This window comes from Alnus glutinosa, chromosome 14 (genome assembly GCF_958979055.1).
Source record: "Alnus glutinosa chromosome 14, dhAlnGlut1.1, whole genome shotgun sequence".
NCBI lineage: Eukaryota > Viridiplantae > Streptophyta > Magnoliopsida > Fagales > Betulaceae > Alnus > Alnus glutinosa.
The window spans coordinates 20634120-20650253 of record NC_084899.1 but is presented as its reverse complement, the minus strand read 5'-3'; the positions used below and the strand labels follow the sequence as shown (position 1 = coordinate 20650253).

The following is a 16134-nucleotide window of genomic DNA, read 5'->3' as shown; positions in this document are numbered from 1 at the left end:
TAATAGCATTCCCAACAAATTATGTAAATTTCAATCTATTTTACATGATTAAACTTACTTTTTGCTAGTTTACATAACAACTTTTAAAATTATCCTCCATCAAATGATCTAAATTTATATCTATTTTATTAAAATAATTATTTTTAATATTTTTTTTATTATTTTTGTTAAAAACTCATGCCCACTCCTCTCCACAAACCCGAAATCACCTCTGCCATTTCATCAAACAAATGCAGAATTATCACAGAGAAAACACAGAGATTCTTCTTCTTCTTCTTCTTCTTCTTCTTCTTCTTCTTCTGCTTTTTTAAGCACTGTTTGCTCTGGCCTCGGAAAATCAATATCAACCGACCGGATCAAAATCAACCCACCGGAAAATCAAAATCAACCCACCAGAAATCAAAATCAAAATCAAACCCACCGGAAATCAAAATCAAAATCAACCCACCGGAAATCAAAATAAAAATCAAAATCAACCCACGGTGAATCTTCTCTGTCGGCGGCCCATGGTTTCCACCGAAATACCAGAAACTTCCCATGGTTTCCACCGACTTGCCGCTGGGGTTCCGTCGGTTCCTCTAGCCAGCATTGTTGAGATCTCCAACCCCCGAGCCAGTAACGACGAACGACGAGCTCGCTAGATCGCTCCAGCTCCGGCCGACTCTGAAGCTCCAGACGGACAAGGACGTGTACCAGCTCGACAATCCGGCAGTCGTCACTATCGAGATCTCCAACTCCCAAGCCAACGACGACGAGCTCGCCTATAATTCCTGGAGAGACTACCGGCAAGAGGAAGAAAGTGACGGGAAAGAGGAATAAAGTGAAAGAAAGAAGAGAAATAATCATATAAAATTGATAGATGTGTGAACAGTGCGACGCCACATGTGGAGTTGCACTGTTCACAAATGTTCAGTGAATCTATTCTGGCGTGAGGATGGAGAAGCTGATGGAGGAATATTTTTGTGGTTTGGTTATGTATTGTAGATTTACAGTGGCTTTTACATAAGCTGCTAGGATTGCTCTAACATCCGGGGTAAGAGCTTATATTGGTTATTTTCTTTATATTTTGGAAAAAACTTATGAAAACAAAAAAAAACAAAAAATAATAATAAAAAAAAAAACCCACAGCATATATCCAAAACATGAAAGTATTAGAAATGTACAATAATTCCTTAAATATACATGGCATTGTACATTTTCAGTATATTATTTTAATATAAAAATATATATTTAATTGATATAGAAAAGAGAAAAAAAAGTAGAAAAAAAAATAATAAAATATTTAATTGTTATAAGAAAAGATAATGAAATCTATTGTCAAAGTATTTTTTTTATAAAGAAGAAAAAATAATTTTATTCTTTAAATATAAAAAAAAAAAAAAAAATTGAAAATTTATTGCTCGTGCTCTAAATGGACAGTTTCTCCTTTCTTTTTCTTTTTTTTTTCTCGCTTTGGAACGAGTATTGCTTGTTGTATTTATTTATTTTTATTTAAAAAAAAATTGTTTGCCACATGCTTGTCGTACAAAGTACACTTTGTACACAAGCCTTCCGCCACTCTGAAGCTATCTCTTCCCCCTTTATTCGATCTCCTTTCACATCTTTGTTTCTCTTGCTAACTCGCATAAACCGTAAGGCTGTGGAAAGGGAAAAGTTGAGGCTCTCAGATGCGCAAGATACGCCCATGGCCGAGAATCTCAGTCATTTCGGGCTGCCGTCTTCGGCTTTGACATGTTCCAGCACGACGTGTAACGCAGTAGAAGAGTGTGTTCAAAGGCTGAAGGGGCGGAATTGGGCGCTTCATTGGCCACCGCATATATAACATGGTGGCCGTGGGGTTGTTTTTGGGGGGCAACGTGCCTTCCGCGTCTATTATTATTATTATTATTATTTTGATAAATTAAAGCTTTTATAGAACAAACACAATAATTTTACAAACTCACTCTAATGAAAACTGGATGCAAAGAACTTTTAAAAGGCCAACAACTACCCTGTCAAACAAGCAGAAACAAAAGCTAAGCCAACAACACAAGACAAACATCAATTACAAGTTCCACAAATGAACAAGTGCAGCATTTTGACCTGTCTTTGTGAACCCTCCTTTAGCCATGATCCGGGACCTTACTTCCCATTTGATTAATTTGCTTCACCACATCTTCTACCGTGCGGGGAGTATTGCCATGACATAAGTCATTTCTCAGTTTCCACAAGTGATAAATCGAGGCACCCAAACAAAATCTGCACAAGTTCTCCGACAAACTAATTCCTGTGAAGTTAATCACACTCCAATTCACAATATCATCCCACTCCACAGCCGGATTGCTCACCCTACAATCATTCATAACAGCCGTCCACACACGCCTACTATAACTACAATGAAAGAACAAATGCTCCACACTTTCTTGTTCTGCATAACAAAAACAGCATAAAATGTCCTTGTCATATCCTCAACTACTCAGTTTTATTTTTGTTACAAGAGCTTCTCTAGAAACCAACCAAAGCATAAAGGAATGACGAGGAATCGCCTTTGAGAACCAAACAACTTTAAACCATAGAATAATTAGTTTTTTCTCCCTTAAGCTTTCCCAAGTTTCAGCATAAGAGTAGATTTTCTTCTTTGAATTCCAGATTGCCTTATCAGAATCACAAATAAGGCCTTTCGAAAGTCGACTCTGGATCTGAACAAGAGCAATTGACTTTGCAACATGCCAAAACCACTCTCCATCTCTAATATAATAGAAGAAACTCGAGCTCTAATATTACTTCCTCGTCTATTATTCGAGCCGAGTACTATTGTTTCAAAATTATTTATGTTGAATTTGTCACAAAACAAAATGAGAACATATATATAAAGAAAACTTGTTAAAAAAGGCTCATCACAACACGTAAAAGATAAGGAGGACACAAAATTCTGGTTCTCCGCAACTGCTTAATCATAATATTGATTTGGTAATGGAAGTAAAAGGAAAAAAAACAACTCTTACTTGGACTTCACCCACAAAATACAAAGTCACTGAAAGTAAATATAAATGATGCTCTGATAACCAGGTCATCACGGCGAAAATCACCGGCAAGCTTTCCGATGAGGACCTACTGCCGATCTACGCGATTAACAAGGTGTTGCTGCTGAAGGAGATGTTCAAGGCCGAGGCGTCGACAGCTCCAACTCCGGCGTTGCACCGAACGCGGCGGTCGACTCGGACAAGGTCCTCAGGCGTTGGCTGGCGGTGTACATAAGCCTTACAAAACTACGTACCCATCCTCACATCCACCTTACTGATGGGTAGTTCTGGGTGCTGAATGATTGCACCCAACGATCTGGCCGGTTTCATGGCTTTGTTTTATTAGGGTATATTATGGTGGAGAACGAAAACAAATCGATCGATTCAGCTATTACTGTTATCCTAAGACGAACAATAACAAGAACAAGAACAAAAGGAAATACTGACAGTTGCGGATCAAAGCATGACTTAATTAAGGTGGCGTAGGTTCGGCTCTTCCAGTGGTGGCTGAAGCCGCTAGCACCGGGATTTTAGAACTTGGAGCGGACGGAGGGACGTAACCTTTGTTCAGAGAAGCCTGAAAAGCGGGAGGAACGTAGGAGCCCGGATTGGGTCTAGATACAGAGACATTTGTGTGCATGATGATGGTGATAATAACGAAAAGCACTAGTTTGAATACTCGACGCATTTTTACTAGCCTTAATTACGTCTTTGAACAGAGTTACAGAGATCGAGGGAAGGACAGGGTTACAGAGATCGAAGGTGAATCGGTTATCAATGCGGGCGTGATGGAAGAGAGAGAGAGAGATGAGAGGGGTGAAGGAATAAAAATTTGAGTTGCAGCTGCAAGGCGGCTCATATTTATAGGCTTTAGGGATAGCGTAACATAGGTAGTTCTTTGCAAGTGATAATATAATTTTTTTTTTTTTTTTTATTTTAAAAAAAATACTAACTTAATGATATGCTATTATGAACTTCGATGCTTTCAACATTCAGAAATTGAGGACAAAAAAGTAAAAGTTGTAAATGATTTTGAAAAAGTGGTTTCTTTTGTTAGACCATACTCCCTCATTGTCTACGGCGGATCAAGCTACAACATCCCACCAATCACTCATGGAGATACATCGTCACAATATCAGAAACCAAATTAGGAAAGTCTTTCGGCAATGGTTTACCATGCTCTTTACAAGGAAACTCCCGATCAGTATCACAATTCACCCACTACAAAAATTCACTTCGCAAGTGATAATATAAATATTTTTTTAAAAATAAAAATACCAACTTTTGAGAAGAATAACATTTAACTTTCTTCTCACAAGTTGGTATTTTTTTTAAAAAAAATACCCACTTAATGATATGCTTTTATGAACTTCGATGCTTTCAACATTCAGAAATTGAGGACAAGAAAAAAAAAAATTTGAGGACAAGAAAGTAAAAGTTTGTGAATGATTTTGAAAAAGTGGTTTCTTTACCAGCAGCAAGAAAACTACGAGAGTAAATGTCTGACAATGTGAACGTCAAAGAACCAAATTAAAAGGGAAATCTATATGCGAATTGTCCCCCTGGGTGGAAGGAGTTCGTCCCTTCGTCTATACGGCACACTACATTCTCACTTTCGTCCGAATTTCGTGCCACGTGGCACCTTTTTTTTTATTTTTTAAAAAGAAAAATCAAAAACAAGCACCAGCGTTAAACAAACGCGAATTCCCCAAAATTTTCAAAAACGTTTATGGTGCATTTGGTTTGAATGAGTATTCAATATTCGACCCGAATTTTTATTCAAAAACCCGAACTCGATCGGAACCAAGTTGAATAAGATCCACCTGGCCACTTGACTTTCCCCAAAACTTTCCCCCAATTTTTTTCCTCCTCCCTCACCCCACCAACAGCCATCCCCCCGCCACCCTCGAAGCACAACCCACCGTAGTTCGCCTTCCCACCACAGACCAAGAGCGACGACTGCTATATTCTCTCTCAACGGTACCTCTCTCTCTCTCTCTCTCTCTCTCTCTCTCTCTCACTCTCATGATAAGCCAATCGTTTCAGCTTCCCCCTCCCTCATCGACAGTGTTTCAGCTTCTCTCCACCGTTCCCCTCCTACACCGCCGACCAGCAACGCCTACCGCCACCCACTCCCTAGCCGCTGACCATCTTCCCCTTTCCTAACCACCGGATTTCAAAACTGTTTTCATATCTGATGAAACCCTTCTCATTCTCCCCAATTTTTTTTTCAGCCCATCCCTCTCCTCCCTCCACCACAGCCCACAAGGCTTCGTGTGGAGAAAAAATTGGGATAGTTTACTTCCAGTGGCATATGAAGTGCTAATTATTGTGATGGTTAATTTTTTTCAAGTGGTTCTTGAATATCATTTTCACCTTTTTTTCCCTAGTTGAATAGGATTTTTATAGACATTTAGAATGCTTTTGCTATTTTCTGTAGATATTTATAATGCTTTTTTCCCTAAAATAATTTAGTTGCTTCATTTTCATGTATGGTTTGGAGGACTAATTCTCTTCCATAGTGGCAAATTTAGTTGTTTTTTTTTTCTTTTTCTTTTTCTTGCGTTAGACCTGTGTTTTTTTAAAAAATAAAAAATAAAAATTGATGAACAGAGTTGTTTAGTAGATTCCTTGATTGATTGTGTCCAAAACCAATAACATAGCGTATAACGTCTGAAATTGTCAAATAACAACTATAAGGAGATATCGTTGTTAAGCTTTGGGTTGATGAATTGGGATAAAAATTTTGCTGTTAAAATGTAGTTGTTACTGCCAAGAAGCTAAACTTACAATTATCTTATGTTTATGAAATATTTATGCATGCAAGATTATGAACATAGCCAGATTGAATTTTGTTAATAGGCTCGGAGAAGCTCAGAAAAGAAGAAAGAGCTTGTGATTCAGTGAAGCCCAAAGCCAGAGAAGCTTATAAAAAAATATTTTGGTATTCAAAGATGGAGGTTATCATATGACATTGATGATGTAATTTTTAATTGTTCTTGTGGGTTTTGGTATGGTATCATGTCACTACTTGAGCCCTTTTTTTAGAGTCGTTTTAAGGCCTTAAAACGGCTCAAAATATTTTGCGCCCTTTTTTTTGAGCCGTTTTTAAAATGACTCAACATATGACGTATTAAAATCTCAGTTTGAGCCATTTTGAACTAAAACGACTCTAATTTGAGCCGTTTTAAAAAAAAACTGCTCAAACCGGTTTAAACCGCTTTTTAAAACGACTCAAATCAGTTGGAGTCGTTTTTTACAAAACGGCTTAAACCGATTTGAACCGTTTTCAGTTCCTTAAAATGATTCTAATTTTTTTTTTTTAAAAAAAAAAATCATTAACTTACTTAGAGCCGTTTTAGGGACCCTAAAACGACTCTAAGTAAAAAAAAAAATTATTAAAAAAAATTAGAGCTATTTTAAGTACCCTAAAACGACTCTAAATAAAGAATTTTTCAAAAAAAAATAATAATTTTTTTAAAGTCGTTTTAGAGCCCTAAAACGACTCTAAATAAAAAAAATTATTAAAAATTTTTAGAGCCGTTTCTAAATAAAAAGAAATTAAAAAAAAAAATTATATATATCAAAATTCCTCTCCGGTACACATTCATCCTATCAAAATAACCTCAAATCAGTACAGCATCTAAGACTATTCGGTTACTAACATTACCAGAACCCACACCTCGCCAGAACACTACACCACTAGAAAACAGTCACGCATAATCACATTCACGGCTCAGTCCATCAATAACACCAAAACAGAGAAACATCTGGTTAATATCAAGAATTGTGCGAGCAAACCTGCATTGATAGCATTATTTATCACGACTGGGACACCCCTTGGCATCTGCATAATCATAAAAGAGGAAGAAAAAAAAAAAAAAAAAAAAGGAAATAGAGATCAAATATGCACTGGGAAATCACAAATAAAGCAACTTATTTTACAAAAATCAACCGGAAATCAGGTCACCAGAAATTTCGCCAGAAGCCTCCCCTGGTTCTGTAGTCGTCAACCCCTTGTCCAATTGCCGGAAATCGCTCCTAATCACCAAAAATTGACTTCTGGCTGGGTGGGTCTCTGGAGACCCAGACGAGGGTCTCTGGAGACCCAGAGATGGAGGTCGGAGAGAGAGAGAGAGAGAGAGAGAGAGAGAGAGAGAGAGAGAGAGAGAGAGAGAGAGTGTGTGTGGGGGGGGGGAGGGAAGAAGGAAGAAGAAGAAGAGAGAGCAAAATATTGGGAGATGAGAGTGACGATCATAGGGAGTGAGGAGATACTTGAATTTTCAAAACTTGCGTGAAAGGAAAAAGTAAAGTAAAATTCAAAACTTGAATTTTCTTTTTGGTTGCTGTGCGCGAGCGGGACATGAAAAAATTTCGTGTCCCGCCTAAAAGTTTGAGACGTTTTGGCAAGAAAACGACTCCAATTGGAGTCGTTTTCTTTTAAAAACGACTCTAAATATTTTTTAATTTGAGACGCTTTGGCAAGAAAACGACTCCAACTGGAGTCGTTTTCTTTTCGAAACGACTCTAAATATTTTTAAAAAATTAAAGAAAAATAAAATAAAATAAAATATATTTGTTTAAAAATTATAAAAATAAAAATAAATAAATAAACAAATGAAGAAAAAAAATTAAATCTAGCATTTTTTTTTCTAGAATTTTTTGTTATTTTATAATTTTATGAAATGGTACTTTTGTCACTATGAGGAACATTGACATTTTTTGGTAGTTTGAGAGGAATATATAGATCGTGTCACGATCGTACCACGATCCATCACATGATCGTACCACCATTGATCACATAGATCGTACCACGTTTCATCACATAGATTGTATCACAATCGATCACATAGATCATATTACGACCGATTACTTAGATCAAACCACGATTGATTACACATGATCGTACAATCTATGTGATGGATCGTGGTACGATCATGTGTGATTAATCGTGGTACAATCCAAGTGATTGATCGTGGTACAATCACGTGATCGATCATGGTATGATCAATGTGATGGTTTGTGGTACGATCTATGTGATCGATCGTGGTACAATCATGTGATCGGTCGTGATATGATTCATATGATCAATCATGATACGATCAATGTGATGGTTCGTGGTACAATCTATATGATTAGTCGTTGTACAATCAATGTGATCAATCGTGGTACGGCCAATGTGATCTCGATCGTGGTACGATCTATGTGATCAATCGTGGTACAATCTATGAGATCGATCGTGGTACAGCCAAAGTGATCGATCGTGATATGATTCATATGATCAATCATGATACGATCAATGTGATGGTTCGTGGTACGATCTATGTGATTAGTCGTTGTACAATCAATGTGATCAATCGTGGTACGATCTATGTGATCAATCGTGGTACGATCTATGTGATTGATCGTGGTACGGCCAATGTGATCGGTCGTGGTACGGCCAATGTGATTGATCATGGTACGATCTATATGATCGATCGTAATACAATCAATGTGATGAATTGTAGTACGGTCTATGTGATCGATCATGGTATGATCATGTGATCAATCGTGGTACGATTTATGTGAGACTTTTTTTTTTTTTAAACGACACTAATTTGATTGAGACATTTGTTTTGTTTAAATGGCTGCAATTAGAGCCATTTTGATCAAAATCGCTCCATTTCGAACCGTTTTTCGTTAAGATAGCTTTAATTTGAACCGCTTTTGTTAAAACTACTTAAACTAATTTGAGCCGTTTTTTTTTTTTTTTGAAAAAAAAAAAAGAGAAGCTCAAATTAGAGCCATTTTAGTAAAAAGGGTTTTAATTGGAGCCTTTTTTTTTAAACGGCTATAATTAATTTGAGTCGTTTTTTTAAAAAAACAACTCAAATTAGAGCCGTTTTAGTAAAAACGACTCAAAATTAATTAGAGCCGTTTTAAAAAAGCGGCTCTAATTTGAGCCTTTTTTAAAAAACAGCTCTAATTAGAATCGTTTTAACTAAAATGGCTCTAATTAGAGCCCTCTTAGTAAAAAGGGCTCTAAAAATTTAGAGTCGTTTTAAAAAAACGGCTCTAATTAGAGGCGTTTTAGTTAAAACGGCTCTAATTAGAGCCCTTTTTGTAAAAAACGACTGTAAAAATTTAGAGTCGTTTTAAAAAAAACGACTCTAATTAGAGTCCTTTTTATTAAAACGGCTCTAATTAGAGCCGTTTTAACTAAAACACCTCTAATTAGAGCCGCTTTTTTAAAACGACTCTAAATGGAGCCGTTTTAGTTAAAAATGACTCAAATTAGAGCCCTTTTTTTAAAACGGCTCTAACCGAAACGGCTCAAGAAGCCATTTTTTTTTGTAGTGTGTACAAAAAATCTTATTCTTTGCAATAAATTAAGATTTAAATTCATTAAAGACCTTTATCCCTATTTAAATTAACCTTTACAGTTTACATGTGATTTAATTTTTTTGATATAATCATCAAATCACACATTCACATGCCTGAGACCATCAATCTATTGATGAAAATGATGTCTGATTTGTTGACAAGTACATATTGTAACCAACAACGAAGGTATGATCAAACATTGAAGCACCGCCAGTCAACAACAAAGGCAAGATCTGTAGCCTCTAGCAACACGAAAATGGAAAGAACAATGGGAGAAGAAAACCACTCCTATGACCATGCACAGGACTCGTATTGGGACGCAACTAAATCAGTAAATTTGTTTGATCGAATTGCACAAGGAGTACTACTTTGTTTCCCATTTCCGCGAGCACATCATCCTAAAATGTCCACAATGCAATTTATACCTTAAGAAACAAGTTTTTTCTCATCAAGTCAAGCCAAACTCTCTTGCTAAAGAGTGAGGAGGGCTAGCTAGACGATAGATAGCTTTTCCTCGTCACGTACAATTAAATAGGTGTTCTATATATGCTTCTCATACAAAATATCAATATGAAAATAGAGAATATTAATAATATTCTTGTTATGGATTAGAAAATAAATGCAAAAAAGTTCTGGAAGTACAATCATTTATGATTTGCCCAAACTCCAAATGATATTGTTGTTATAAGACATCCAAACTCTCCAAGCATTACAACCCAATTTATGCTCTTGCACCATACATTGTACTAACATTTGACAGAATTACAAGCTAAAGTTTCTTCTTGCAATTTTCCTTGAAAAAAAGCTTTGATTCACTCTGCAGATGGCATATGAGAGTTCTGCATCAATAAAACAAAATTAATTAATACCAGCAAAACAGTTTAAAAATCATGAACATGACATAAAAATCATGGTCACAAAAGCATATCATAAAGAATGAATACCAACAATGCTGCAACAGAGTCTCTTCAAAGGCATCACAAACCACTTTCAATGTCATTTCATATGCAGAAGTAATTAGCTCATCCAATTTGCGATTTTCATGGTGGATATCTTTTGTGAATACAAGGCGCATTTTTTTTTTTTTTTTTCAAGAAAACAAAACCCTCCAACCAATGCAGTAACCATTTGCACTTCACCAAAGAATCAAATCTGACGACATAACGGCATCATATTTGCTAAATAGAGATATTGCACAACATGAAATCCATCTCATATAAAAAGATCATCTCGGGACAAAACAGTAAAGGCTTACATAGATAACCAACAAAGAAATCTCAACCCAACATCCTGTTTGAGTGTAAATGTAAACCTTAATATTAATTAAGAATGTATTGACTATTAAATCCTTGCCCAGATTAAGCAGGGGTGAAGTCATTGAGAGAGCCATGGTCCCCCAAAAATCTGCTTAAAGAAAAATTATATCCATAGAAACCACTTACTGGCTCCCCAATTTGTTGGAAAACAAATATGAAAAAAGCCTACCCATAGAAACCACTCAAGTGATTTGTACATAAGGACAGAGAGTTTAGGATTGTTAAGCTTGAATACTTAAATGGAAATGCAAAAAAGAGAAAAAGATGACACAAGTATTCCTTTCGTAATGTGAAAAAAAAAAAAAAAAATTCCAAAATGATATAGGAAGGGACGGAGCTTAGGCATTGTGAGTTTTCCTATTTCAACCATCCTCAAAGTACTCCTTTTTTTTTTCTTTTTTCTTTTTTTTTCGATGAATAAAATCTTTCATTGAACAACTCTCAGTTTACACTCCAGAAAGAAAACAAACTGGAACACAATCTCTAAACAGAGAAAAACAAACTCAGAGGCTAGAAATACAAGCCTAAGAAAACAAATGAAAACACCCTCAAGAACACTCGGCACTTCATGGAATAGGACACCAGCCCAAAGCCACAAGACTTACAACAGAGCAGCCTGAAGAAGCACAAACAGAACACCACCAACCTGTCACAGTGTCAACAAACAGCAAAAAAAACGTCAAAAACCAGACAGTATCTTCAACCTCAAACCGAACCAATAGAGGAGTGTAGATTTCAATGAAAAACTAAGCTATGGTTGAGATGCTTGAACTGCCCATTAGCCACCAGCCTTGAATGAACTTTCCATCTAATATAATCCATAAGAGATTCTTCTGTTTTGGGTGAGGAATTATGCAGAAGAGCATTCATCTGTTTTCAAAGATTATACACAGTAGAACCCAAACACAACCTCCCCAATCTTGCTCTAATACCTCTGCCCTTTAAATCCTTCTATCCCCAATCTTCAATAGCATCCCAATCCTCAAAGCACTCTTTACCTCAACCATCTTAATTCTCCCGAATTCTCTGCATGACTTCCATTAAAAGGTTGATCGGAATAGCTCCTCCTTTTATCTTTAATCTCTTCCTCCTTTACATAAACTCTTGAAGTCTCTCGTTTTCCTCTCTTGACTCACCAAGTTTATAAACATCCTTCTCTCCAAGAAATGAGCAATGTTTAATTTCTTGATGCTAGAGAAATAATACAATATTGCATCAAATTATAAGACATTTCCAACTCATTCCCCTCTGTTCCAAGGTTCTTTCAAACGTAATCAAAACGTTTAAGATATTATCCTTTCTCAATCAGAGTATCCTTGTCTACAAAGAGCTGTGTAAATTCTTTGCAGGTGCATTTACCTTTACAACCAAAACTTCGTTAGCATTTGCTCCATAAACATCGACCGTATCAAAGAATGTGATCCCTTGACTGAATGCGTGCTTTATAATTGATATGCCAACCTCTTCGGGGATGGGATCATTGTAGATTCCTGAAAGCCCCATACAGCCAAACCCCAACTTCGAAACCTGGAAGACAAATTACATTGCAACTTAAAGAAGATATAACAGAAAAACATCTATTCTTTCAGGAAGGGGCATTCAAACAAGCTTTTCTAAACTCTTTCTCCACAATCTAAAAGGGAAAATATGAAAAGAAAAAAAGACCTAGAACTATGGGCTCTGATCAATTTTTCAAGAGTTCAAATGAAATTAACACCATTTCTATATGAAGTAAGAAAATGTAATCAAAGTTTAGAAATGAATCAGTTGAGAGAGAGAGTGATCGTAGGAGATCGGGTAGGCGGTGGGCGGAGAAATATAAAAGAGGCGGAGAGAGAGAGAGAGAGAGAGAGAGAGAGAGAGAGAGAGAGAGATCGGGAATGACAGTGAGCGGTGGTGACGAACTCGGTGGTAGGCGGCTAGTTTCCGGACGACGTTGGCTGTATGCGGTAGGGCGGCGGTGGGCGGAGGATTTTGGGTTGGGAACTTGGGATGGAATTTTGAAAATTTTGGTGAAAGTTTTCTGAAAAACCTATAGGGACGTGGGACTACACCGGACTAGCATAATGCAGAAAAGTGCCACGTGTACATAAAAGTTAGATGAAAGTGGGATGGGAGGGAGCCGGATAGACGAACTCGGGTGGACGATGAGGTGATACATCCGATTCCACGGTAACCCCGAGTAATGCTAGGTAGGGAACGGCGCACTTTCCTACGTGGAAACTTGGAAAGGAGTTTTGATTAAAAAAAAATGAAAAATTAAACCCATCGAAAGGGCTTCTAAAAATCAGCAGGCCTGTTTGGTAAGAAATTTTGTTGTGAAATATTTGTTTGTTGTGTAGTAAAAAGTGATTGATGTGATATAAAATTTAAAAAATGATCTCTACACTCATTTCTCACAACAGCCCCACAACAAGCTGATGTGGCTGGTAATATTTTATTACTTTTTTTGTTTTGTTTTGTTTTCTTTTTGTAAAAAAATAATAAAATACTACCAGCCACGTCAGCTTGTTGTGGGGCTGTTGTGAGAAATGAGTGTAAGGATTATTTCTCATAAAATTTAAGAATGTTTTATCAAAAAGTGAAAAAGTTTTGTTTTGTAGTGAGTGTTTTTATTTGAATAATAATAAAAAATAATTGATGTGATATAAAAAGTGTAAAAAATGTTAAAATGTTTTTTTTTTTTTTGAGAAGTGAAAAAAATATAGGAAAAGTTTGAAAAGTTTGCCAAAGTAACCCAGCATTTTTCCCCCCAAACCAAGCATTTCGCCATTTCCCCCCATCCAGCGTCCCCAAAAATTTCTCCCCCCATTCCCGGCCGTTCTCCCCCCTTTTCCGGCTCCTAACTGCAATATCTGGCCGTCTACATCGCCGACCTACATTCCCCATTTCCGGCAACGATGGCGATCTCTGGCCGTCTTCCATCTCCGACCGAGCCTCCACCATCTTGCTCCGAAGACCCATTGACCGCTCTGCTACAGGAAGCTCCACCGAGCCACCACCGGCGAATCGAGAACAAGATCAGCCGGCAAGTGACGTTCTCGAAGCGGCGGACCGGGTTGCTAAAGAAAGCTCATGAGATCTCGGTGCTGTGCGATGCTGAGGTTGCTTTGATTGTGTTCTCCACCAAAGGGAAGCTCTTTGAGTTTTCCTCCGATTCCAGGTTCATACTTCTACTTTAAAGTTTAATCTTCATCTGTTTTTTGTAACATTTTAGAGTTTTGTTTTTTCTTTTATTTTATGAATCTATTTTGTCAACTGGGTATGTATGACTATTTCCTTGTTATTATTCACTGTTACTAAGTTATGGGGCCTGAACATATATTACTGTAAAATCACCAAATCCAGTTCATCCCTGGACTGATGTATTTGTATGTCATGGCCTGCTGCATATTACACCAATATCATCAAATTTAGTTCACTCACCATTCTCTCTTCCTTTCCTTCATTTTCTCACTTTCTCGAGCACAGGTTGTTGAATAGTACCGGGAAAAAAGAAAACGATTTCTTTCTTACCTAAAAAAAAAAATGATAGTACGTTTTAGTACGTGTGTCTTTGATAGATTAGTCCAAAAGAAAGATTATCTTTTCGTAAAGATATTGGTCACAGTTTCACAGACACTACAATGCATCTATTGGGTCAGAGCAATAGTAGAAATCTAGTAATCTAGTTTGAAGTATTATACAAGTATGCAGTACAAGCAGAATTTATATTTTTTGGATGAATAGCAGCAGAATTTATATTGTACAGACACCAGTTGTAAATGAATGTTCGTGTTGTTTCTTCTATTGGGTTTAATAGAAAATCCTATGTTCTCGTACTGTGTTATTCATGTTGGCTTTTATTCAAATGCCATTTTAAAAAACAGAAAAGAATAGGCTACTGTTCATCTCTATGGAGTGAAAAATGCTCATCTATTTTAGGATGTATTATCTGGTAAAAATCACGTGGGTTTGACACTTTAACATGGGTCAGCTTCTCTTTCTCTCTGTCTCTCTTTTTCTTGTTGAAGGTTTTTACAGTTTGATATCCAATCTAATATGAGGGTATGTATGTGTGTGTGTGTATATATATATACACATATGTATATATATATATATATATATATATATATATATATATTCTAAATCCTGTTTTGAATGAATTGAATCATAGATCTGTTTATTTGTCTTTTATTTTGTGTCAATGCCAAATTGTGCCCAATTTCATTGCTGAAATGATGGAGTGATATAGATTGATTTGAAAAACTTGGGGTTTTTAAAGAACTTTGAAGTCTTGTTCTTAAGAAAAAATAGATTGGAAATCTGGTAAATAAATGGCTTGCTCAAATTTGCGATCATTGTGGTATGACATAATATATGATAGATGTGCTTCTTAAATTTCTGTTTTAATAGCATGTTCTGTTTCAGTTGTTCTCTCCTATATGAGGTGAGGCAGACAAGTTTGATGTTCAGTAATGGGTATAATTGGTTTGCTTGGTTTTTTGGTTGAATCAGGCTGAAGGTGCCAATGCAGCAGAGGACGAAGTTGAGTCTGAGAAGTCAATGTCTGAGGTGAATGATTAGGATGAAGGAGATGAAGATGCGAAATGGCATCATGGGAGAAAATGCATATTGGTTATGTCTTGATATTTTAGATGTTGGTTCAATGTTTTTTTTGGTTATATATTTAACATTCTGAAAAGAATACGTGTCTGACTTTGATTAATTGATGGGAACCATAGGCCAATCCTCATTAATTGGGATTTTGGTTTTGGAGTGTGTAAAAACGTTTTGTATATTCTTTCTCTTACTAACCCTTACAGGTCAGGTATGATACTTCATTTACACGCATCTTGTTCTGTTTTCAATGTACTGACAGTGGTTGGGATTCATGTTGGGGATGGCTTTCATGCATTTATGATTCTATTTCTGGTTGGTTATTCTCTTATGCATTTGGCACTTTGATTATTTTTTAGGAGAAATTTCATTCTTAATTTAGATTTCTTGACTTATGCATTTGGAATTGGAGAAGTGAGGGAGCTTAGTCTGAGTACCTATGATGAAAGATAGGTGCACACTATAAGGTGCTGCCCGATGCCTTCTAAGTTAAATATCTTAGAAGTATAGAATGTTATTTGCTCTGTTATGTAAGTCCTTTATTGTGAATTCACTCTAATTGGCTTGCATTCTTACTTCAAATTTTAAATTGAGTTGGGTTAATGGTTTGGTTTGAAATTTAAAATATAGTTCTGAAGTTAAATTTGTCTGAAAATTACTGCAGTCACTAAGTTAAAGCCATGACTTTTAACATTCATCCTCATTGGTGCATCCTTATCTTGTGCCTCTTCTAGGATCGTCCTAGTTTTGTGGAACATCTGAGTGAAGTCTTTTTGCTGGTTTGGGCATTGGATCTGGAACAAGCTGCCACCATTTGCTCCTTGATCTTCGTTCCATGATAGTAACCGGGCAAA

At 36.5% G+C, this 16134-nt stretch overlaps 1 protein-coding gene across 2 annotated transcripts; it reads left to right on the top strand.

Annotated features, from left to right (window-relative positions):
* The first annotated feature begins 13473 nt into the window (after window positions 1-13473).
* LOC133858050 (agamous-like MADS-box protein FUL-L) lies at window positions 13474-15591 on the top strand. 2 transcript variants are annotated; one of them, XM_062293470.1, is made up of 2 exons: window positions 13474-13785; window positions 15179-15591. In XM_062293470.1, the coding sequence occupies exons 1-2, from the start codon at window positions 13582-13584 to the stop codon at window positions 15245-15247; spliced, it is 273 nt and encodes a 90-aa protein (XP_062149454.1). In that variant the 5' UTR covers window positions 13474-13581; the 3' UTR covers window positions 15248-15591. The 2 variants fall into 2 exon arrangements, with proteins under 2 accessions (XP_062149454.1, XP_062149453.1); XM_062293469.1 differs by having other exon boundaries at window positions 13474-13844; window positions 15179-15589.
* Window positions 15592-16134: the final 543 nt, after the last annotated feature.